The sequence below is a fragment of the Alnus glutinosa genome, chromosome 9 (assembly GCF_958979055.1).
Source record: "Alnus glutinosa chromosome 9, dhAlnGlut1.1, whole genome shotgun sequence".
In the NCBI taxonomy this organism is placed as follows: domain Eukaryota; kingdom Viridiplantae; phylum Streptophyta; class Magnoliopsida; order Fagales; family Betulaceae; genus Alnus; species Alnus glutinosa.
This window is the reverse complement of record NC_084894.1, coordinates 11,279,036-11,303,760: the sequence shown is the minus strand read 5'-3', so window position 1 is coordinate 11,303,760 and position 24,725 is coordinate 11,279,036. Positions and strand designations below refer to the sequence as shown.

The 24,725-nt window shown below is 39.2% G+C and overlaps 1 protein-coding gene across 1 annotated transcript; it reads left to right on the top strand.

Moving 5' to 3' along the window:
- The first annotated feature begins 1,327 nt into the window (after positions 1 to 1,327).
- Positions 1,328 to 23,958, top strand: LOC133877776 (T-complex protein 1 subunit eta). Its single transcript, XM_062316180.1, has 14 exons — positions 1,328 to 1,482; positions 1,610 to 1,870; positions 3,998 to 4,123; positions 4,202 to 4,405; positions 6,923 to 7,092; positions 7,180 to 7,315; positions 7,788 to 7,904; positions 8,052 to 8,171; positions 8,264 to 8,362; positions 8,450 to 8,539; positions 16,185 to 16,272; positions 16,565 to 16,653; positions 16,804 to 16,878; positions 23,535 to 23,958. The coding sequence occupies exons 1-14, from the start codon at positions 1,468 to 1,470 to the stop codon at positions 23,631 to 23,633; spliced, it is 1,689 nt and encodes a 562-aa protein (XP_062172164.1). The 5' UTR covers positions 1,328 to 1,467; the 3' UTR covers positions 23,634 to 23,958.
- The last annotated feature ends 767 nt before the right edge of the window (positions 23,959 to 24,725 follow it).

Here is a 24,725-nt window from a genome sequence, read left to right as displayed (position 1 = left end):
ACGAAAAAAATCATAAAAAGGGCTGATTTCAAATACTCGAAAAATTGAAGGAGTAAATATTGATTTTTAAAAGGGATAATTGCACCATTGGTCCCTATGATTGACCTAAATTACAAATTACTCATTGTGGTATTAACATGAATTCAGAGATTCCTGTGGTTGACTTAATTTACTAATCGATCCCTAGAGTCAAATTCCGTTAAATTTTTTGACAGATTTTGTTAAACGCCACGTAAGCGCTACGGCAGCCAATAAGATGGTGACACGTGTCCATCTAAATAAAAAAATATAAATATATTAATAAATAAAAAAATAAAACTTCCTTTTTTTAAAAAAGAAAACTTAAATTTAATTTTTTTTTTTTAAAAAAAAAAAAGCAAATGAGCCACCCCCAAGGAAGTTGGGGGTAGCCATGTGGCCACCCTTAGAAGTGGCTGGGGGTGGCGTGTGGCCACCCCCCAAAGGACTGGTTGCAGGTTGGAAGCCACCCCATGGTTTTTTTTTTTTTAAAAATTTTAAAATAAGTTTTATTTATTTATTCTTTAATATATTTATATATTTTTTTTTATTAAGATGGACATGTGTTGCCATCTTATTGGCGCTGACTTGACGTTTAACAGAATCTATCAAATTTTTTAACAAAAGTTGACTCCAGTAATCGATTTGTAAATTAAGCCCACCACAGGAATCTCTTAATTCATGTTGATTCCATAGTAAATGATTTATAATTTAAGCCAACTACAGATACTAATGATACAATTATCCATTTTTAGAAAGTGAGACAAATTTCAAATTACTCTTTGACTCAAGGATTTATTATACATTTACCTTTTTTTTTTAGCCAAAAGCTTGTGCTTTCTTTTGTGTATGTACATATATATATATATATTCTATGGAGTAATATTAGGCATAATCTTTTTATTCTTATTTTATCATTTTAAAATTAATATGCCTTTTTATCCTTTTTAAAGTTGATATATCGTTTAAAATTATCGTTAAAACAAAATTTAATAGGTATTCATCTAAGAATAATGATTCAATGCCACCTAAAAATAAAATTTTGAGTTTTTTAATTTTTTAAAAATAAATTAAAGTGAGGGATCACCTTACCACATAGATAAGATGATAAAAAATTGTATATTTAAGTAGTAGTGAATCATTAAACTTAAAGAATCAAGAAGAGTATGTGGATTGATCCGATATAAGTAACAGTGAGGTCGTTCGGCCCTGGACCGCGTCCAGTGCCCGTCCAAGTTAAATGAAGCTTCCAGATACACACTCTAATAGGACACTCGTGCTAGCACACAGTAGTTATGGTATACCGCAGCACACCCCAGTCACCACTTCCCCGAATAGCTGAAATTCACTAGAAAGCGCCATAAAATGAAAATAGAGTAGAGAAAGAGACTCTGAAGCCACAAAACCCTAGCCTTCTCCATCTCTCTCTAACCTCCACTGTTGCCAACAATGGCAGCCATGATGGTACTCTCTCTCTCTCCCTCTCTCTCTCTCTCTCTCTCTCACACACACACACACACTGAATCTGGATGATTATTAGGCTTAGTTGTTCTAGTCTCTTACTAACATTGTTTTTGTGTGAAAACAACAGCAACCGCAGATCATACTGCTGAAGGAGGGGACGGATTCGTCTCAAGGAAAAGCGCAGTTGGTTAGCAACATCAACGCGTGCACGGCGGTGGCCGATGTGGTGAGGACCACGCTGGGGCCCAGGGGCATGGACAAGCTAATCCACGACCACAAGGGCACTGTCACCATTTCCAACGACGGCGCCACCATCATGAAACTCCTCGACATCGTCCACCCCGCCGCCAAGATCCTCGTCGACATTGCCAAGTCCCAAGACTCCGAGGTTTCTTTTTCTGTTTCTATTTTTTTTTTTTAATAAACTTTTTAAGTTTCAATGCTTATATGCTTGTTTCTTTAACGTATTCTGTTTTGTTGCCTGGAAAATGGGGGGAAAAGCTAGGGTAATGGGCTGTTGGGGCCTTATGTTTGTTAATATTTTCGATTTCAGGTCTTGACTGTTATAATTAGTGTTTGTTAATAATAAATTTTTGTTATAATTAGTGTTTGTTCATTATAAATTTTTGTTTTTGTTTTTATCTTTTGAGCTATTGTGTGTATGACGGAAATGAGCTGAATTGGAATGGTTCGGCCATTTATCTTCCACTTGCTTGTTATGAAAATTGGGAAGAAAGGAAAGGCAATAAAATGTTTAACTGTATGTTTTTGTTGTGTTGGTTACATAGAATGACAAGGAACTTCAGTCAATTCCAAATTGCCTTTCCTTCCCCTAAGCAACAAACTAGAGCACCAAAAAAATTATTTTCATTGTGTTTTTCGTTATTAGTGGAATTTATATTTTGAAAAAAAAAAACATGAAAACTGTTTGTCTCTTGGGGCAGCTTCTGAAAAGTTTCAACTATTTTTTTTTTTTTTTGTTGTTGGATGAATAATAATAATTTTATAGAAAAAAGGCAAAGCCCTCGTACACAAAGAGTATACAAGAGAGCTGAGGCTCTATCTACCACTACAATATAGAAAACAAATTAAATCTACCAAATATGCTGAGGTAAAATTAGGAATATATACAATAGCCCAATCCAGAAGAAATCTCAGAAAAGAGGATTTAAGGAGAAGCACATTGGTCTCGCAAGATGTTTAATTGTTGAGTGTTATTTGCCTAAAATGATTTTGATGAATAATAATAAGTTTTATTGAAGAAAGAGGAAAATCCTCGTACATGAAGAGTATACAAGAAAACAAGAGTACCAAAGAACTAGCTGTTATACAAGGGAAACAAGAGCACCAAGAACTTGGTGTTGTTACTATCTAGAAAACAAATCAGATCTACCAAATTCCCTGAAGAGATCTGAGGAACATGAGCAAGGGCCCAATCCAGAAGAGATCTGAGGAAGGAGGATTTAAGAAGTAGAACATTCGACTCACTATCCTCAAAGATTCGATGGTTTCTTTCTCTCCAAATGCTCGACATTAAGAGGTCTGTAATAACTTTTCAGATAGCTTCTTTAGGATGTCCATGCCCAAAGAATTTCCAACAATGGAGTAGTTGAGGCACGTTACCATGTGTGACCCAAGAGACCCCCAAGGCTGATTAGCACTAAGTGCCAGATATCCACAGAAAACTCACAATGGGAGAGAAGATGATTAATAGTTTCCTCATCCTTCTTACAAAGGCAACATCGATTAATTAGCTCAAACTCCTGCCTTCTAAGATTGTCCACCGTGAGGATTCTACCCAGAGCTGTGGCCCATAAGAAGAAAGCAATGCGCGGAGGGGCCTTCACCTTCCAAATGCTTTTCTAGGGGAATGAACCAGGCTCTTCACTGTTAGGAGAAGTTAACAGAGTAGTAGCTTTTGCTGCAAAACCATGCCGGCTTGAAGGAGTCCACACCATGCTATCCGTAGCTCTAGAACGTGGGTTCATAGAGTATAAAAGAGTGAGAAAAGAATCTAGAGATTCAATTTCCCAATCATGAACATCTTGCATGAAATTAAGATTCATTTGCCTAAAATGATTCTGATCTTTTATGTGGCAGTTTTTTTATTTTTATTTATTTATTTATATATTGCTGTTATTTGGCCTATAACTCTGTTATGAATCGCTCGATTGTTCTAAAGTATTATGTCTATCGAGTAACAATTTATGTGAAATATTCATAAAAAAAAAATTTGATGTGAAATGCTATTTGTTATGAAAATTCATCAGAACTGCGCAGCTACAAAAATTATGTCATAAGTGATGACTTTTAGGATTTGATATGGGACAAAGACACGCTGGTCCCTGATGTTCATGCTGTTGAGAATAATGAGCTGCTACAGATAATCTAACCTGGTTCATGTGCTCAGCTATGCGCAACATATTGTTTTGTTTTGTGACTGTCTATCACATGTTTAACAATTTTTTTGGCATATGTCTTGGATGATTTACAGATTCTTATGTTTGTGGTGCAGGTTGGTGATGGGACCACTACAGTAGTTCTGCTTGCAGGGGAGTTTTTGAAGGAGGCCAAACCTTTTATCGAGGATGGGGTCCACCCGCAAAATTTAATAAGGAGTTATCGGACTGCAAGCTATCTGGTACATGATCTTATTTTTTTTCCCAAGTAAGATTATACTCATCCTTCTCCATCTTAAATATTATGAATAATGTTATAGGCAATAGAGAAGATCAAAGAACTAGCTGTTAGCATTGAGGGAAAAAGCCTGGAAGAAAAGAAAAGCTTACTCGCCAAATGTGCTGCTACGACACTCTCTTCAAAACTCATTGGTGGAGAAAAGGAGTTCTTTGCATCAATGGTCGTAGACTCTGTCATTGCAATTGGAAGTGATGATAGGTTGAACATGATTGGAATAAAGAAGGTAATTTGAGCTGTTAGTCATATAAGTTGCCATTTATAGTTTGTCTTGTTTTGCTGTTTCAGTTACTTGTAATAATTGCAAATTTCAAACTACGCGCTTGGGTTGGATTGTATCCCAATGAGGTCTATTTATGTACTTCACACTGGAGAATGCATATTATCCATAGGCATGCTGAAAAGTGCCCTACTTCAAAAATAGTCATGGGCAAATTATAAATGCGTATTGTACTTCTAGTGTACTTATGGGCGCCTTACGCTTTTAATAAGACCAGTTTATTACTTATAAAAAAAAAATTGTAGTTGTACTTGTGAGCCTGATTGTCAAATTGGATAAAGATATATCCAATAATGTTAGAGGATGTACAATGAAATAGACCCCCTTAAGACCTAATGTGTGCCTTTCCAACCATGCTAATCGTTATGTAGTGTCTTCCACACCTCCTTTGTTCACCCCAAAAAGTTAGTTTCTTATTGGGTGGATAGATCGCTCACATTGAGGGGGTGAATTATAAAGGTTCTCATGGGTGCTAAGTCTTACATTGGTTCCTTATTCGGTGAGACTGTCATTTATAAGTGATTTTAGAGAGCTCCAATTGTAACTTGACTAATCTTTTTGGAGTGATAATGCAGATGTGACTAGTGTTGTCCTTAGGTCATTACAAATGGTATCGGAGCAATCTAGTAACATCACGTGACACTAGACACTATATGACAGGGCCCTGACGAGGATGTCAGATATTTGAGTAGGGGAAATTGTGAAACCCCAGAAAGTTGATCCCACATTGGGTGTGTGGATTGCCCACATTGATTGGGTGGATTGTAAAGGTGTTCATGAGTGTTGAGTTCAATATTAGTTTTTTACTAGGTGAGACTGAGTTTTATTAGTGATTATGGGGAGCTTTAATTGTAACTTAGCTACTCTTTTGATAGTGTAGCGCAGATGTAGCTAGCCTTTTTTTGGGGCCGCTACACCCAAAAAAGAAAGGGATATCGACAATTTTTGGTAATTTGGGGGGACTTTGTCGCAATTTAAAATTTCGGGGGACATTGTCAATTGAGTGATAGTTTGAGGGGGGGTATGTAGACTTCTCCCAAAAAGAAAAAAAAAGTGTAACAAAGATTTGGCTTCTAGGTTCTTTTAAGCCTTGAGACTTCGTACTAGTCTAAGTTTCTAAAAATTTGCTCCAGCCACATTCTTTGTGTGATAAATAAGATTGTGATTCCTTAAAAAATTTGCTTTGAAGTACTTCACTCTAATCCTGATACTTAGAAGATTCTTGATGCTTTTGTTCCAATCTTGGAATCATGTTTAGCATCGATTTATTTTCATGTTGTAGTTTCAGTTTGACATTCTACCAGAGACTTGATCCAAAGAAAATTATGCTCAATGGGCCATGGATTCAATGTAGATAACATCTAATTAGATCATATGCCATTGACTTAATTTTGCTGCCTATTGCACTATTGGCTGTTGCATATGTTTAATTCTTTTCACCTATACAAAATAAATGTGTTTAGTGTTACATGGGTCCAAGGTTTACCTGACATGGGTGGGTACATGAAGTGGCTTTGCCTTGGAGGGTTTCCTCGGCATAAAAAATAAAAATAAATGTGTTTAGCGAATTAGTCTATTGGTTTCGCTGCTAAGAGGCTGCTTTTTGTTGGTTATATTATATATTGTGGCCTCTGTCTTTTAGGCTCTCCTGAAGTATGGGGAAATAGATAATTGGATTGGTTCTCTAAGGAATATTGGTGTCAATGGGATTGTTTGATTTGAGATTGTATCTTTTTCACTTTTTGGGAAGAAGGGTGAGGATACACTTATCAATTTATAAACATGCATATAATGTATTTGAGGTCAGGCTCCATGGAAGTCCATAAGCTGATGTTTTCTTATGTTGGTATGCATGAAAAAGAAGCATCTATTAGTCCCTATTTCTCTTCAATTTTTTTCCCCCCTCTTAAACTAAATCCACTCTAAACAGTGCAACTTGCCTATGGCAGGCGTCGGATTCTTTTGGAATGTTGTTTTTTAGATGTACTTCCTATATGTTGTTGGGTCTAATTGTTTCTCATCATTTTTGGCTCATGGGAACATGCACGAAGCATTTGTATAGGCGCTACTGCGTTTTTTTTTATTGGTAAGTTAGTCGTGTCTATGGATCTTGAACGCACGCCGTACCCTCCATCTTGTTTGTACAGAGGGAGGATGTATTATCTGAGCCAGAGCTCATTAGCTTGGTGCTGTTGCATTTTTACTCTAAATCCTGTTTAGAAAAGGTCATTCTAACTACCATGTAACTCCACTTTGATCCACCTGTAGTTTGTAGCAAAATTTTAATTGTTGGAATTTTATTTCTTGTCATTTCGTTTCCTTTATAATGTATTAAAGATTTTATGCTTATGTATTTTCTTTCAACTTCCATATTGATCTTCTATCATTTCAGTAGAAACTTGTTTTAGCTAGAATTGTGTTTTTCTAAATCTAAGAATTGGGGCATCTGTGTTGCTTATACAGGTTCCTGGTGGTAACATGCGTGATTCCTTTCTGGTTAATGGTGTTGCCTTTAAAAAGACATTTTCATATGCCGGTTTTGAGCAGCAGCCGAAGAAGTTTGTAAATCCCAAGATACTTCTGCTAAACATTGAATTGGAACTGAAATCTGAGAAAGAAAATGCTGAGATAAGGTAATTGTTTTGGCTTTATTTTTATTTCTATGTAGTCCTTTAGAGAAAGTACTTATCTAAACAACTTTTTCTTCTCATCTTCTGTAGACTTTCAGATCCATCGCAATATCAATCAATTGTCGATGCAGAATGGAATATCATATATGACAAGTTGGCTAAATGTGTAGAGAGTGGGGCTAAAGTTGTTCTTTCACGACTGGCTATTGGTGATCTTGGCACACAGGTGTTTATTGTACCATTTCTAAATGCATTTATTCTTTTTTCAGTTTTGCTTGCTATTCCTCTAATTTATGTAGTAGTCACTTCACGAGCATTAAAATGATTTTTTATTAGGTAAACTCAACTCAGGCAACGACATCGGATCGAACTTGTGATTTCACTTATCAAAGACCATTGATACATAAGATATTTATTTTTATCACTCCCATTTTAGTGTCATAAAAATGTCATTAGCTTTTTGCTGAAGGCTATATAAGTATTTTGGTAATTCACACGTTTAGAAAGTTTGCCATGTTAAATTAACATAATATCATGGTCCTTCAACTTTATTATTGGCTGAAAACATTATTTATAATCATGCTCATTTCATTACTCTCTTTTAAATAAGTCATAGTTTACATCAATAATATGACTTTTGTGACTACTCTAAAGAAATATTCTTCATAGACTTATTAAATGGGTTGTGTGTTTGGCAGTATTTTGCGGATCGAGATATTTTCTGTGCAGGTCGTGTAACAGAAGAAGATTTGCAACGGGTTGCTGCTGCGACTGGTGGGACTGTACAAACATCTGTCAATAACGTTATTGATGAGGTCTCTATTTCGCATTTTCACTTAGTATTATTTTTCATTTCAGCATGAAGATACTCTTTTGCTTAAATGTTGTTATATATGTTAGTGGAGAGCATTCTTCTTTTCTTCATTACCAACTGAAACTACCGAGATTTGTTTGTCCTCAAGGTTCTAGGAACTTGTGAGCTTTTTGAGGAAAGGCAAGTTGGAAATGAGAGGTTTAATATATTTAGTGGATGTCCGGCTGGCCATACAGCCACTATAGTTCTGCGTGGTGGAGCTGATCAGGTCTGTCATATGTTTAAAACTATTACGACTGTGTTATTTGTGTGCATCTGTGCATCCACATATATTTGACTTTGGATTTCTCTTGCATTCAGTTCATTGAGGAAGCTGAGCGGAGTTTACATGATGCAATCATGATTGTTAGAAGGGCTATGAAGAATTCCACTGTAGTTCCTGGGGGTGGTGCTATAGATGTATGTATGGTTTTTAGAACTTAAATTAGATCTTGGTGAATTGTCACTATATTTTGGTGATTCAAAATGTTGTTTTTTGGGTGGCAGATGGAGATAAGTCGATATTTGAGGCAGCATGCTCGCACAATAGCTGGAAAGTCTCAGCTTTTTATAAACTCTTATGCTAAAGCTCTTGAGGTATGTCTTGTTGGGCTAACCGCATTTCAATTTACATGTAAAATGGTTTGGATGACTTGCGTGGAAATTCTCGTTCAAGGGGAGTGGAGTGCATTATTTATTCTTGATCTAGCATGTAAAGGGGTGATGAACCTTTGTTTTCGTTTTCTCCCTTTTTTTCAATTATTTTTTGTTCCCTGGAATAGATATGAGAATAAACTCAGTCATAGGCTTTGTTAGAAAGTCAGAATCAGTATTGGTTGAAATGGATTAACTAGTATTCTCAATATAGATCTTAAATTTAGTGGGGATTCTATTCAAACTATTTGTCCGGTTTACCAAATGTTCCTGTTCTATAATCTGGCTTAGTAGGATTGTACTACCTAGCATAATGAAGAGAACTTCCATGCATTGTTCTGCACATTATTGTTCGGTTTGTGGTCAACCTTAAGTATTAGAATATGTGAAGAATATCTGAAATTATTGTTTGACAGAATACAACTTGTTGAAGACGGTTCCTTTTCTACTTATGTTGTGCATTGAGCTATCGAGTATGGGTTGAAAAAAATTATTTGCTAAATTACTAATACCATCCAAGTTAGAAAAGATAAAAACTAACCAATGCTTTGTTTTGGGTGTAAGAGAGAACAAAATTAGTGCTCTGTTTTGATTGGCATGTCCTTTTAATTTTCATATAGGAACTTAGTATTTTCTTATGTTAAGTCTTTTAATTTTTATGTAACTGAAGGAAAAAATTTCGGAGTTGTTTAGTATTGCTTGCTGTAAGGAGGCATTGGTGGTAGATCATTTCTAGTTTTCTAATGGAGATGATCTTGCTGAGAGATTAGTTTTAGGTGTGTTTTATCATGGCGTGCACCAGAAGTTGGGAGGTGGAATCCAAGTTTTTTGAATTGGTGGTAGTAGGAGGAGAGACTGGGGCCAGATTACGCGAGACTTGCAGAGGAAAGTTGAGGTCTATTCTGCTGGATAGAGACGAGATTGCGTGGTTGGTTCGCATCTTTGAGGAACTGGTGGAGGTGGAAGACTCCCGGGTCTTCTGGGATCAAGGTCGCCCTGGCTTTCCAAGGATCATTGCTCAACGTTGTTTCAATCGACACGGAAGTTTCCTGTTGGTTGAGGAATACGATGGTCGAAGGAAAAGCGGGGTGGTTCTTGTTCCAGAAGGAAGAAGAGGTGTAGGATGGGATCTCTTTGGCGCGGCCCTTCGTTGGGTGCACGAGTTTTTCAGAAAAGGAGCTACTATGGGGAAGGCACGGCCTGTGGTTCAGGCGGAGAGGGGAAAGAGGACCTTTGCAGAGGTCTTGAAGAGGAATCCAGTATCGGTTCATTCGCTAGCTCCAGCTCCAGTTCCGGCGGTCAGAAGGGAGAAGATGATGAAGAATTCCTACCCTACGGTGAAGAGTTTTACAACCAGGCATGGACCAACGGTCTCTGCGCAGGAAGGATGTCCAATGGTAGGAAGGGTGTCCAACGGAAAAGATGCACACTGGCACAAGCAAACTGTCAAGGGTAGGGTGGATACTGACACGATCCCACATTTCGGTGAAAGTATCGTAATCTCAAATCTGAAAGAGACGTTGTTGAAGCTCAAAGAGGATGTGGACCAGTGCTTGAAGAGGCTGGGCTCAGCTGAAATTGGGCTTACGGGATGGGATCAGGCTAAGCCTCACAAGCCCATTACTGGAGGAAATTTACAAGCCGGTCAAGACGTCTCCAAGCCCAAGCCTAAGTGGATGAAGAAGGCCGATACCAAAGGAAAGGCCGTTGTTACGGAGAGCCAAGTCGGTGGTGGATCGGCCCTATGGTTGGATGGCTCGGATACAGGCAAGACGGTAGACCTAGGAGCGTCGACGTCATCTGGGCCGTCCGGGCCGTTAGGGAGCCCTTTCTCGGTGAGCGGGCCTGAGGGGAACCGCTTTGAAGCTCTTCTCCTCTCCGGTGGTCAGAAGCAAACGACACCGGTATGTGCTAAGCTGCTCCAATCGGTGGTCGAGGCGGAGGACGTCGCAGCTCAGGTCGACTTCGGGGCTGAGAGTAGTCAGAGGGCGACGGAGATGCATTTTCCGGTGGTCACTTTGACCGATTTCGGGGCTGAGAGGATTCAGAGGGCGCCGATGATGCGTTTTCCGGCAACAGGAGTGAAATTTTCGGGGCCATGGTCGTTGGGCTTGGACGTTGCGGATGCTGGAGTTGGTTCTTCAGTGTCCTGGCAGAACGGGTTGAAGAGTCCGCTGATCTCTCCTCATGTGAACCGGCCAAGGCAGCTTGCAGTCTGTTCCGGATGCTCTGAATTGGCTGAGGTTCAGGAGGATACTCGGGGTCTTGAAGGAGCTGGAAGTAGGAAGGAATTGAGTATTGCTGGAGAGGGGGCAGGAGCGTTGACTGTAGCGGAGGAGGTGGGAGGTGCTGCTGATTTGGGTACACTGCCTCCCCTTCATTCATATTCTCCAACATCAGGGGGCTTTTCGGGGTATTCTGATTGGGTTATTCAGTGTGCAAATGAAATTTATCCCATTGTGGGAATTTCGTTTGAAGGTCACAAGCTACAACTGTTGGCACTCTTAACATTTCTGGAGGGGGAACGACGTTCAGAAGCGATGGGTGAGCGGTCTAGTATTGGGGAGAAAGGTAAGAGGGAGGTCAAGAATCTGAAAAGTGCAGTCAATTACGATGCTAGAGGCGCTTCTTCCAGACGCAGGAACAGGAAGGTAAGGGGGGACCAAGTTGTGTTATGAAGCCAAGAATCCTTTCTTGGAATGTGAGGGGGCTGAACAAGAGAAGAAAACGACTTAGGATTAGTAACTTGCTCAGAGATTGGAAGGCGGATGTTATTTGTTTTCAAGAAACTAAGCTTAAAAGTCTCTCTCGCAGTGTTTTGCGCAGCTTATGGAGATGCAACCATTTTGACTGGTGTTCTTTAGACTCCAGTGGGGCCTCTGGGGGCATTCTTATTATGTGGGACACAAGGGTGGTGGAGATGGTCGAGAAGTGTGTGGGGGAATTCACTCTCGCAGTCTCATTCAAGAACGTTGCGGATAATTTTGTATGGGCCTTTGCAGGGGTTTATGGCCCGAATTCTGGGTTCGATAGAAGACGTCTTTGGGATGAGTTGGCTGGTTTGTGTAGTTGGTGGAGTCTGCCGTGGTGTATAGGGGGAGACTTCAATGTTACACGCTTTCCGAGTGAAAGATCTGGTGATGTTCGTCTTTGCTCGGCTATGACTGAGTTTTCGGATTTTATTGCAGACCATAGACTTATAGATCTTCCCCTAGCTGGAGGCACCTCTACTTGGTCGATTGCTCATGATCCTCCCATGTGGTCAAGGATTGACCGCTTCCTAGTGTCACATGATTGGGAAGCCCGGTTTCCTTTGGTTTCGCAAAAGAGGCTTTCTCGCCTTTTTTCGGATCATTTTCCGATACTTCTGGATTGCGGCGATGTTTCTAGAGGGAGAAGGCCTTTTAAGTTTGAAAACATGTGGCTAAAGGAAGAAGGGTTCGTGGGTTTGGTGAAACAATGGTGGGATTCTTACTCGTTCCAAGGTTCGTCTAGCTTTGTTCTAGCGTGTAAGCTGAAGGCTTTGAAGCAGGATTTGAAGAAATGGAACGATGAGGTGTTTGGCAACATAGAGCATAACAAGAGGAAGCTGACTGAAGGTATTCAGGCTTTCGATGCTATTGAAGAAAGAAGGGCATTAGGGGAAGAAGAGATCTTGAGAAAGGCTGAGACTGTTAGGGAGCTAGAGAAGTGTGCTCTTTTGGAGGAGGTGAGTTGGAGGCAGAAATCTAGGATGTTGTGGTTAAAGGAAGGGGATAAGTGCACTAAATTCTTTCATTCTATAGCCAATTCCAATAGAAGGTACAATTCTCTGAACTCCTTAGTGATAGGGGACTCTATATCCTCTGATCAGTCAGAAATCGGTGTGCACATCGTCAAGTTCTATAAGAAGCTGTTTACGGAGCAGTGCAGGTGGAGGCCTTCGGTTGAGGGTATATCCTTTGATTCTATTCTAGAGTCTGAGGCCAGTTGGATGGAGAGAGCTTTTGAGGAGGAGGAGGTCAGGAATGTAGTTTCAGCAATGGAAGGAGATAAGGCGCCAGGTCCTGATGGCTTTTCTATGGCCTTCTTCAAAGAGTGTTGGGATGTTTTGAGGGGGGACATTATGGATGTGTTTCAGGAGTTTTTTATCGGGGGTTCTTTCGAAAAGAGCCTCAATACTTCGTTCATTTCTCTTATTCCGAAGATTCCAGGTGCTGACGATTTAAAAGACTTTCGACCTATTAGTCTTGTGGGTGGTGTTTACAAAATCATTGCCAAAGTTCTTGCAAATAGGCTTAAGACGGTTTTGGAAAAGGTTATTTCTAAATCTCAAAGCGCCTTTGTCAAGGGGAGACAAATTTTGGACCCAATACTTATTGCTAATGAATGTCTGGATAGTAGATTAAGATCTGGAGAGCCTGGAGTCATGTGCAAAATGGATTTGGAAAAAGCTTATGATCATGTCAATTGGGATTTTCTCTTGTTTGTATTGAGGAGATGTGGATTTGGAGAAAAATGGTGCTCTTGGATAAAACATTGTATATCCTCTGTGAGATTTTCAGTGATGGTTAATGGCTCTCCCAATGGATTTTTCAGCAGTTCACGTGGATTGAGACAAGGGGATCCTCTCTCACCCTTGTTATTTGTTTTTGTGATGGAGGCATTGAGTCGAATGATTTCAGCTGCGGTAGGGGGGGGCTTACTCGAAGGATTTAGTGTGGGTAATGTTTCATTCTCACACTTGTTATTTGCAGATGATACTTTGATTTTTTGCAATGCTCGCCATGCTCAGTTGCGTTATCTTAGAAGCCTCTTTCTTCTATTTGAAGCTGCTTCGGGCTTGAAGGTTAATTTGGCCAAGTCAGCTTTAATCCCTGTGGGAGACGTAGTTCAAGTGGAAGGTCTTGCCGATATTCTAGGGTGTGGGGTTGCTAATCTACCGGTGAAGTATCTAGGCCTTCCGTTGGGGGCTTCCTACAAATCTATTCATATCTGGGATGGTGTTATTGAGAAGGTTGAACGTCGGTTGGCCAGCTGGAAAAGGTTATACCTTTCCAAGGGAGGTAGAGTTACCCTAATCAAGAGTACTCTTTCCAACTTGCCCACGTATTTTTTGTCTCTTTTTCCTATCCCGGCAAGTGTAGGTGCTCGTATTGAGAAGCTACAACGAGACTTCCTTTGGGGAGGAATTGGTGATGAGTTCAAGTATCATTTGGTGAAATGGTCTAAAGTGTGCACTCCAGTTTCAGAAGGCGGGTTGGGTATTAGAAATCTGGTGGTGTTTAACAAGGCTCTATTAGGCAAATGGCTGTGGCGTTATGGGATTGAGAGGGATGCTTGGTGGAGAATAGCGGTGGATTCCAAGTTTGGAAGTCTATGGGGAGGTTGGTGCTCCCTAGAGCCTACATGTACTTTTGGGGTGGGGTTATGGAAGAACATCAGGAAAGGGTGGGAGAATTTTGTAGGATTCTCTAGATTTGAGGTGGGAGGTGGGGCTAGAACAAAATTTTGGCATGATTTGTGGTGTGGGAACTCAACTCTTAAGGAAGCTTTTCCTGTGTTATTTGGAATTGCTCGTGCGAAGGATGCTTCAGTTGCGGATAATGTGGAGCCTGTGGGGGGCTTCAATCAGTGGAGCGTGTGCTTTTTTAGAGAAGCGCATGATTGGGAAGTGGATACCTTTGCTGCGTTTTTCCAGGTATTGCACTCGGTCAGTCTTAATAGAGGCAGTGAAGACAAATTGTGGTGGACCCCTTCCAAAAAAGGTTTGTTCAAGGTAGGGTCTTTCTTTAGCTCTCTGACTTGCGATGTGAGAAGTCACTTTCCGTGGAAGAGTGTATGGCAGACTCAGGCTCCTCCGCGGGCGGCTTTTTTCGCTTGGTCTGCAGCTCTAGGCAAGATCCTAACGGGGGATAACCTCAGGAAGAGGCATATCATTGTGGTGGATAGATGTTGCATGTGTAAGAGAAGCGGGGAATCAGTGGATCACCTTCTCCTTCACTGCGATGTTGCATACGCTATGTGGAGTGCTATTTTTTCTCGTTTTGGGCTGTCTTGGGTTATGCCTCTAAGAGTCCTTGACTTGTTTGAGTGTTGGTGGACGGCTGGGAGGCAAAGGAGTGCTGTTATCTGGAAGATGGTGCCAACATGCATTCTCTGGTGTGTTTGGAAGGAAAGAAATGATAGGTGTTTTGAGGACTTGGAGAGATCATTGGAGGAAATTTTAGCTTCTTTTTTTCATACTTTGTATCTTTGGACGGTGGCTTTTGTGTCACCGTTGTCGTTTACCTTTGATGAATTTCTTGTTCGTTTTTCTCTTTCTAGCTAGGTGCGTTCTCTTGTATACTGCCGGTGTATTGAGGGGCGCCTTACGCTTTTAATAAGACCTACTTATTACCTATCAAAAAAAAAATTTTCATATAGATTTTATTTCAAGTGTCGTACTGGTTGTGCTTCATTTTTACCTGATAAGCTTGCTCCAAAAAACAAAAGCTTAAATTTTACCCCTAAAGAGTGGGCCGGGGGCCGATGATGTGGTCCCTTGAACTTTTAGTGCCTTCTTCTTGACTTTATCCCGCAAATTTGAATATATAAGGTTAAAAACATAATAAGAATAGAGTTGGCATAGGTGGCCTATAGTAAATTTTAATTGTTGTAAGACTTTTTTTTTTTAACATTTAAATTACTTGACAAACACCCTGGAACTTTGCAAAGCAGCATTTACATTTTCTACTTTAGGTGCTTAATTGCATGCGCTTCCCGGTAGGGGTAGAGAATTCTTGGAGTTGATTCTGACCAGTTGGGACTAAGACTTGATTGAGCATACATATTAGTAGAGAGAGAGAGAGAGGCCAATGAACTCTAGCTCAACTAGCACCTCTTTCTTTGGTGAGAATATGGTTTGGAGGGCGAATTCATGGGTTTGAGAACCACAATTTTTGCATTTATTGGTAACACAGGGATTTCTTGGCTTGGTGTGGTTTTGATTTGCTAGTCTTTGAAACCAGTCTTGGATAGTGATCACTTTGATCATTACATTCTGACGTTATAGATATGTATGGTGTGATTTTTCAGGAAATTTTCAGTATAACATCTGTTTGTCAAACACCTTTTGGCAATCCTTTTTCCTTCTGCTGTTATTTTCTTAAAAGAAAAAAAGGTGGGGTCTTCTTTAGCAGTTTAAAGATTGGCTCACAAATGGGTGAGCTGGGTAATGAACCTACTGATTTATTGTAGCCTTCTAAAAAACGGTGTGACTTCTTTCTGTCTCTTTGGTACTGGCATGTTGATAATTGCTTTGGCAGTGTCCGACTCCGAACTCTAAAGGCCAAGTCTATCATAAGAAATTGAGATACTCTACACTATTTTCTTTGTCTCTGATATTATATGCCTATTATCTTCAGCCAATGGTTCTTGGACCCACTGGCATATCCTCCCCCCATAAGTATTGGGTGAAGGGTAAGATCACAAGCTTAATCTTGTGCCATGTGTGGGTTGTGTACTTACTAAGAAAAAAGGAAAAAAAATCATTATTGATTTGTGTTGTTTATAGAGTATCGATATTTGATGGAACATTTTGACGAGATATGTTCCTATGATGTTTCAGGTTATTCCGAGACAATTGTGTGACAATGCTGGATTTGATGCAACTGATGTACTCAACAAATTAAGACAGAAACATGCACTTCAATCTGGTTGGCATCGTTCTGCTGTTTTTATTTTTTTATTTATTTTATTCTATTAAATAAGGGTTGGTTACTAGAACTTCCCTTTTTTTCTTCATATATGGTCACCAGAATCAGTTGATTTAAATAATATCGCTATATATACCCTGTATTCTACTCTAGAAAGAGGGTGCTCTCTCCTTCTGTGGAGGACATTTATGTTGTATGGTTTATTTCTAGCAGCAGATTATATAGCGATTATATGTTAGTAAGTAGTTTCTGAGTTATATATTTTTTTACGGATGATTCAAATCTTTATCAGGTGAAGGCACAAATTATGGAGTGGATATCAACACTGGCGGAATTGCTGATTCATTTGCTAATTTTGTCTGGGAACCAGCAGTTGTGAAGGTATCTTTCAATTTTCAGTCCTTTGCTGTGTCTGTGTGCATACACCTGTACATGTGTAATGTTTTTGCTGATATTTTTACACTTGTTGGCTATTTATCAAGAAGGAACAAATTACATTTGTTGGGTACTATGGTGACTGCTTTATTGCAGATTAATGCTATAAATGCTGCTACTGAGGCTGCCTGTCTTGTTTTAAGTGTGGATGAGACGGTCAAAAACCCAAAGGTAATGTAAATTCTGGTTCATGTTTTGATTTTTGGTTCCTTATTTTGTTGAGATGTCCATGCAATCAAAATGATCATTCCTTGACCAGTTAGGGTACTTTGAATAACGTAAGATTGTCTTTTCTGGCAAAAAGAAAATAGAAAGAATAAAATGTCCAAGGAAAAAATCCTAATAGCCTCTTAAAAATATCAATTCCAAGAACCTATAGAAATATTTATATACTGGGAAAATGCCCATGAATCATATTTTGTTGACTTTCTAACCACAACTAATGCCATCCTCTAGTTGACTTTAAGAACACACTTCAGACTAGTTAACTCTAAGAATATACTTTAGACAATAAATGCCTGGAGGTGATGCAGGATAGTTCATCCAAAAACAAAGAAAAAAAGATGCAGGATAGTCTTGGTAATCTTAAGCGTCTAGGCTGTTTCAAGCAAAAAGGTGGTTTAAAATTGGTGACTAAGAGTTGTTTCATAAGGAGATCAAAGAGTTGTTTACCGAGCATTGCAGTTGGAGGCATGTGGTGGACGGTCTTTCCTTTCATTCTATTGATGAGGTTGAGGCTAGTTGGTTGGAGAGACTTTGAGGAAAGGGAGGTTGTGAAAGCAATGAATGGTGACAAGGCACTGGGCCCTGATGGAATGGCGTTCTTCCGAGCTTGTTGGGTTTTGAAAGAGGACATCATGAAGGTCTTTCATGAATTCGATGCTAGTGGTAAGTTTGAGAGAAGCCTTAATGCTACGTTCCTCGCTCTCGCTCCAAGATTCCTTTGGCTATAGACCCCAAGGATTTTCTGTTAAATAAAATGGAAGAGATAGAAGGGAAGAAGAGAACACAAAGGAGAGAAAATGACGACATTGCTTCTTATTTCATTGAGTGCTTTTGATTACAAAAGATATGAATATATAGGCTAATAGATGGGAGCACATCCCACACAATCAGGAAATATTAAAGTGGAAAATATTGAGGAAATCAGGTAGGAAAATAAGGAAAGATATTGGAGAGGAAATCAATGAGATATTCTTGATATGCTGCAACGGCTCTAACACTCCCCCACAAACTGACGGGAGGAACTTCCTTAAGTTTGTCGTGAAACTTTTTTTTTGTGTGTGTGTTGGCCCGGGTTTGCAAACTGTACCTCAAAGGCTAAAAATAAAGCCAACTATGGGCCAAAAGAAATTAAAGACAGGCTCGGGTTTTAAAACATTACTACAAACAAGAGATTGGGCCAACAATGGGCCCAAGAGAAGAGGGCCAACTATGGGCTTAAATGAGCTTGGGCCAACATTTGCCTCAAGCTATAAATTGGGCCAACAATGGGCCAAAGAGAAAAGAGCCAACAAATGGCTTAAATGGGCTTAGGCCTTTGAACATTTGCCTCAAGCTCGAAATTGGGCCAAAGAAAAGAAGGGCCAACTATGGGCCAAAGAGAGATTTTCCTTCCTTTTTTTTTTTTGGCAACATCTTCATAGTACAGCACAGGACAAAACAAATAAAAGAAAAGTGGACTAAAAAAAAAGTCGATAGACAGGAAACAAAACCAAAAAAAAGAAAAGAAATTGCAACTTGTGGACAACCTTAGGAGGAGAGTTCACAGTGGATGGAGAAGGCACGGAAACTGGAGGATTTGCGGCCGGAGACGGTGCCAGAGGTGGGAGACTTGGCTGGTGGAGAAGTTGTCTGGAAAGGATGCTGGAAAAGATGCCGGAGGTGGTGCTGCAGTGGAGCACACAAACTTGGCGGCAAGGGACTGTGATACGCATTTTTTTTTTTTTTAAAAAAAAAAAAGTCATTTGATACAAACAATTGGAAAAAGTGTAAAGTTGAGAGCCCAGTGTTAAAAAATATGCACTGGGTCACCATGTGATGGGTGAGACGTGATTGATAAAAAGGCTGAAAGAGTGTGCTGTAACGAAGAAGAAACCAAGATCGTGAGGTGTTAGCCAAAATGCTCTGATACCATGTTAAATAAAATGGAAGAGATAGAAGGGAAGAAGAGAACACGAAGGAGAGAAAATGACTGCGTCTTATTTCATTGAGTGCTTTTGATTACAAAAGATATGAATATATAGGCTAACAGAGGGGAGCACATCCCACACAATCAGGAAATATTAAAGTGGAAAGTATTGAGGAAATCAGGTAGGAAAATAAGGAAAGATATTGGAGAGGAAATCAATGAGATATTCTTGATATGCTGCAATGGCTCTTTATTCTCTAACATTTTTACCCTATCAATTTGGTGGGTAGCATTTATAAGATTATTGCTAAGATTCTAGCGAACAGGCTTAAAACGGTGTTGGAGAAGATCATCTCTAAGTCACAAAATGCATTCATTCGAGGTAGGCAAATTCTAGATCCTATTCTTATTGCCAATGAATGCCTTGATAGCAAATTGAGATCTGGAGAACTAGGAGTTATTTGTAAAATGGATTTAGAAAAAACTTATGATCATTTTATTTTTTTTGATAAGTAATTGCAATTTTATTAAAAAAAAAGCGTAAGGCGCCCCTAGTGCACATGGAGTATACAAGAAGCAAAAGCCTCACCACCGACCCAACAAGAAGAAGCCCACAAAACAACCCAACCTTAAGGCCCCGAGAAACAAACCACAAAAACCCCCAAGGCAAACAATGTTTAATTGGGATTTTCTGTTGTACATGTTGATAAGATGCGGGTTTGGGTGGAAGTGGTGCTCTTGGATAGCTCATTGTATTTCCTTAGTGCGGTTTTCGGTTTTGGTGAACGGCTTCTCCACAGGCTTCTTTAGTAGCTCTTGTGGCAAGGGGACCCTCTTATCGCCTTTTCTGTTTGTTCTAGTAACAAAGTCGTTGGGTAGGATGATTTCAACTGCTGTGAGTGGAGGATTGTTGTTTGGCTTCTTTGTGGGGACATGGGTTGATATTTTCATCTTCTGTTCGCTGATGACGCCTTGCTTTTCTCTGGAGCCGACCCAAATCATGTTCACATTTTACAGAGCTGCTGCTTATTATTTGAAGCTGTGTCGGGTTTGAATACAAACTTAGCCAAGTCAAAATTGGTTCCGATGGGAAATGCTGATAATGTGGCTGGGCTAGCTTGGATTTTGGGTTGTGGGGTAGCGTCCCTGTCTTTGAAGTATCTCGGTCTTCCTTTGGAGGCATCCTATAAGGCCAAGCATATATTGGATTGTGTTATCAAAAAGATAGAAAGTCGGTCGACTAGTTTGAAAATGTTGTATTTGTAGGGGTGATAGGATTACCCTTATCAAGAGCTCCTTATCCAACTTACCTACGTACTTCATGTCTCTCTTTCCTCCTTCGAGCGTTGCAAACCGTATTGAGAAGCTCTAACATAATTTCTTATGGGGTGGGCTAGGTGAAGAGTTCAAATATCACTTGGTGAGTTGGCCAAAGGTGTGTATGCCGATCTCTGAGGGAGAGTTGGAGATTAGGAACCTGTTGAGGTTCAATCATGCTCTCTTAGGTAAATGGCTTTCGCAATATGGGCTCGAGAGAGGCTTGAAAAATATCGGAGGAGAGAGAGGATCATCCTGTCTCAAATAGCGAGAGTTACATAAGAAACTAGGAATGCTATTCACCAAAACAGAAGAGTGCATTGAAGAAATACAATTTGCCATTCAATTACTTCATTTCTCCTCAAAACCACATCTCCTTAGTAAGTACAATAAGTGAAGGGACCAAAATCCAACCCCAATGCACAAAATACAATTAAGTAGCAAGTTAATCTAAAGAACTACATCAATTGAATACACAAATCAGCCACAAAGAAAAATCATCACATAATCAACACTATTTCGGGGTAACCCTTTGAACATATCATAGGTAACTGTTAAATTACCACTTATTCCAAAAGCTTAAGCTGATAGGAAGAGGTAAATTTAATTACTTAATCAATACTTTAACACTACTCCTCACGTGTGAGTTCAAGCTTTTGGGATAAGTGGTAATTTAACAGTAACCATTTGAACATATCATAGGTAAAACCACTTTGGGGCAACCAAACCTAGGAAATCACGCGCTATAAAAGATTCAAAGTACATGCATAGTAAATTTATCACTCTTTGAAATAAAAATTGACAGTCCGTACGCAGACAAAATCCTCGCTTGTTTTCATATCTCCGCAATAGGCTCCAGCTCTTTCAATCATTTTAAGTCTACCAGTGGGTCTCTTGTCTTCCTTACTGACCCATTGGTAGACTTAAAATGATTGAAGGATTTGTGATGGCTTGTGGTTTGAAACAAAAACTCCAAGAGATGGAAAGCAATGAAGCTGTCAACAATGGCTCTCTTGGCACATGAAGAAGGTGAAGCTAAGCAACCTCTCTCAAGGCTCTAGAAACGTTTTCTTGCTTGCTTAACCTTAGAAAGGGGGGCATCCTTAAGTATTTAAAGGATGGAGAGAAAACCATGAAAAATGGATTCAGATTTGTGCAAAGATCTATGCAGCGTTAGGACAGACCAAAAAGTGTCAGGATGGTCACTAGGGTTTCATCGCTAACCCTAGTGACAGCTCAACAGTGTCACGACGGTCCAAGTGACGGTGATCTCAGGAGTCCCCTGGAACAGCCAACGTCTCGACAGAACAGGTGACGATGCTCTCGAGAGTCCCTTGGAACAACTAGCCTCACTACGTCAAGGTGACGAAACTCTCGGGAGTCATTCCCTAGAACAGTCAACTCAGGACGTGAAGGTGACGGTCCTTACGAGTTATCTCTTGAAGTCGTTATCCACGATTCACGTCAAGGCGGTTGGTGACAGTCCAGGTGACGGTTTCACAATTTCAAATAAAAGAACAAACTTTTAACACCATAACATTTAGGGGTTGAAAAGTTTTACAACCCTAGTTTTGATTACCGAATAAAGCTAATTTCTAAGACATAACAATAATGACTCCCAGTTAACATGATTGTAGGCTTTCTCAATATCCATTTTGCAAAGAACACTTGGCTCATCAGATGTGATCCTACTATTCAAGCATTCATTTGCTATGAGAACATAATCTAGAATTTGCCTACCTCTAACAAACATATTATGGGGCTTTGAAATGATCTACTCTACAGCCCTTTTAAATTTTGTGGCTAGGACTTTGGCAATTATCTTGTTGGCTCCACTCGCAATACTGAATAATCAAAAATCTTTAACATCAACAACTCTTAAGTTTCGTCGGAATGAGAGTAATGAAAGTAGCATTGAGGTTTTTTTTTTTTTTTTTCAAACTTGCTACTAGCATGGACTCATGAAACACCCTCATAACATCTTCTATAATCACATTCCAGCGAGTTTGGAAGAACGCTATAGTAAAACTATCAGGGCGCTAAGCCCTTTTAAATTTTGTGGCTAGGACTTTGGCAATTATCTTGTTGGCTCCACTCGCAATACTGAATAATCAAAAATCTTTAACATCAACAACTCTAAGTTTCGTCGGAATGAGAGTAATGAAAGTAGCATTGAGGTTTTTTTTTTTCAAACTTGCTACTAGCATGGACTCATGAAACACCCTCATAACATCTTCTATAATCACGTTCCAGCGAGTTTGGAAGAACGCTATAGTAAAACTATCAGGGCGCTAAGCCTTATCCCTGCTTATACCTTTCACCACCTCCAGAACCTCATTTTCCTCAAATGGACACTCTAACCAAGTGGCCGCCTCCTCATCTATGGAATCAAATGTAAGGCCATCCAACTTGGGCCAACTAAACTGTTCTGTTAACAATCTGTTATAGAAATGCACAATGTGCTTTGATCACCCACGACACACGCATTTGTAGTGGGAGCTGAACACAGTTTTCCCCTTGTTGATGCAAACACTGCCCCTCCTCACACATATTGATCACAATGAGCTCCACCCACGTAATAAGTCAGCAAGCTGCATATGGTCAACTAAGTTGGCCTTTTGGCCATCCTTCGGCGATTTAATGCAGAATTGGAGCCCCTTCTGCAACCAAAAGCTCAATAGATTTTGACTCAACACAAAACCAGCTCAGAAATCTTATTGCTGAAGACCAACCAGCCACCGTTAACCCAACCACACTTAGTGTTACAGAAAACTATCAGCAATCTCCACAAACACCGTCGAAAACGTTATGTCAGAACAACATGCAAGCACCTCGTATCCCAAAAAGATGTGTCCTAGGTATATTTGTCGTTTCCAAAGATTAAGCAATTCAAATCATTGGGAGACTCGTGTGGCAAATGTATTAGATAGTGTCCATTGTTCAAGTCTCAGACGTGCCAAGTATTAGATTCACCTTAGAGAGAAGTTTGAGTTTTAAAAATTTGGTGGTAGTATATTGTTGTTGCTAAGAGAACAATAGGGTCATGGCTCTCACCATATAAGGTTCTTTGTGCAGCATATCGATAGATGTAAATAGAAATGTATAAACATCTCTAATACAATTGCAATACAGAAGTGTCATAGATCTTCTCACCATTTACATATATCATCAGCAATGTCTGGATGTGGTTTGATACTTCTTAGCACTGTAGGGTTTATATTCTGACACTTCAGCTTGCTTGTAACTTTTTATTGATTTTTTCTTCTTTGTTTTCCAATTTGTGCTATACATAGTGCATCTGTGATGTTCAACATACTCTGTATTTGATTTGATTTTCAGTTATCTTATCTTATGGTTCCCTAATATTTTGATAATGCAGTCTGAGAGTGCACAGGGAGAGGCTGCTGCTAGTGCCATGGGTGGTAGAGGACGCGGCGCTGGTTTTCCTGGTCGTGGACGCGGCATGCGAAGGCGCTGAGCTCCTTAGATTTTTGAAAGGCGTGTTTAATTTTTCACTGTTAACCTTGCCTTTTTGACGTGTGGAAATTGAGTGACCCGTACTTTAACCGCCCAATGCTCAGCATCAAGTAATGTGGAAGGCGATGAACCGCTTTCTGTTCAGAGCAGCACATTGTACTTTATGTTAGTTACAAATGTGAGACTTATATTTTGGTTTTCTAGAATTAAAATAGGTGGCAACCGTTGTGATTAAATTTTGTTCTTGTGGATTTTTATTTTTTATTTTTTTTTTGGTTGTGTATTACTGTTTTTTCTTTGGAAGATGAAGGCATTGATTTATTCTATTAGGGATTGGAGATCCAAAAGTCTGATCCTTATATCCAATGCTCTTACGGATTTATAATAGAAAAGGATATAAATTTCCTCCAAACTAAGGAGGAAATTTCTGTCCAATATATATATATATATATATATATATATATATATATATATAATGCCGATATTTGGGCTTAAACGATAATAAAAATTTAAAATGATATATATCTGTATGAGAATTAATTATCTCAATCCTAAAAAATGGTCGTTTATGTAGTGATTTACAATTGGTTCAGCTACAATTTTATTGATTCGTGAGATTGCCAAGCATCTCAGGAAGGAATCATAATTGAAAAAATAGTAATAAAAAAATTGTGCTCCTAGAGAATGAAAATTGCTATTCCAGTCTTATATTTCTATCCTTTTTATTTTATTTTTATTTATTTATTTTATTTTTTATTTTTTATTTTTTAATCTGGATACCTCCAATCTGACACCATTCAATTAATTAGGATCTTATAGCCCTTTTTTAACTTTAGGGCCTGTCTAGGTTTGCGATTTTAGAAGTGCGATTTAAAAATAGCGATTTTAAGATGTGCACTTTGAAAAAGTGATTTTTAAGAACTCAAATCAATTAAGCGTTTAGTAAAATTGTAGCTTGACCTTTAAAATTGCAGGTTAGTCTTTAAAATTTTGCATTTTAAAAAAAGTATCTTATTGCTTACGATTTGAAAAACCAGTTGAAATCGTAATTTTAAAAAAATGCAATTTTCAAACAGTTTATTTTTTACAATTT

Bases quoted from the DNA above. Each gene is read 5' to 3' on its own strand.
- LOC133877776 (XM_062316180.1), top strand. The intron at 1,871-3,997 runs GTTTCTTTTTCT...TTTGTGGTGCAG, and splicing joins CCAAGTCCCAAGACTCCGAG to GTTGGTGATGGGACCACTAC. The intron at 8,363-8,449 runs GTATGTATGGTT...TTTGGGTGGCAG, and splicing joins CTGGGGGTGGTGCTATAGAT to ATGGAGATAAGTCGATATTT.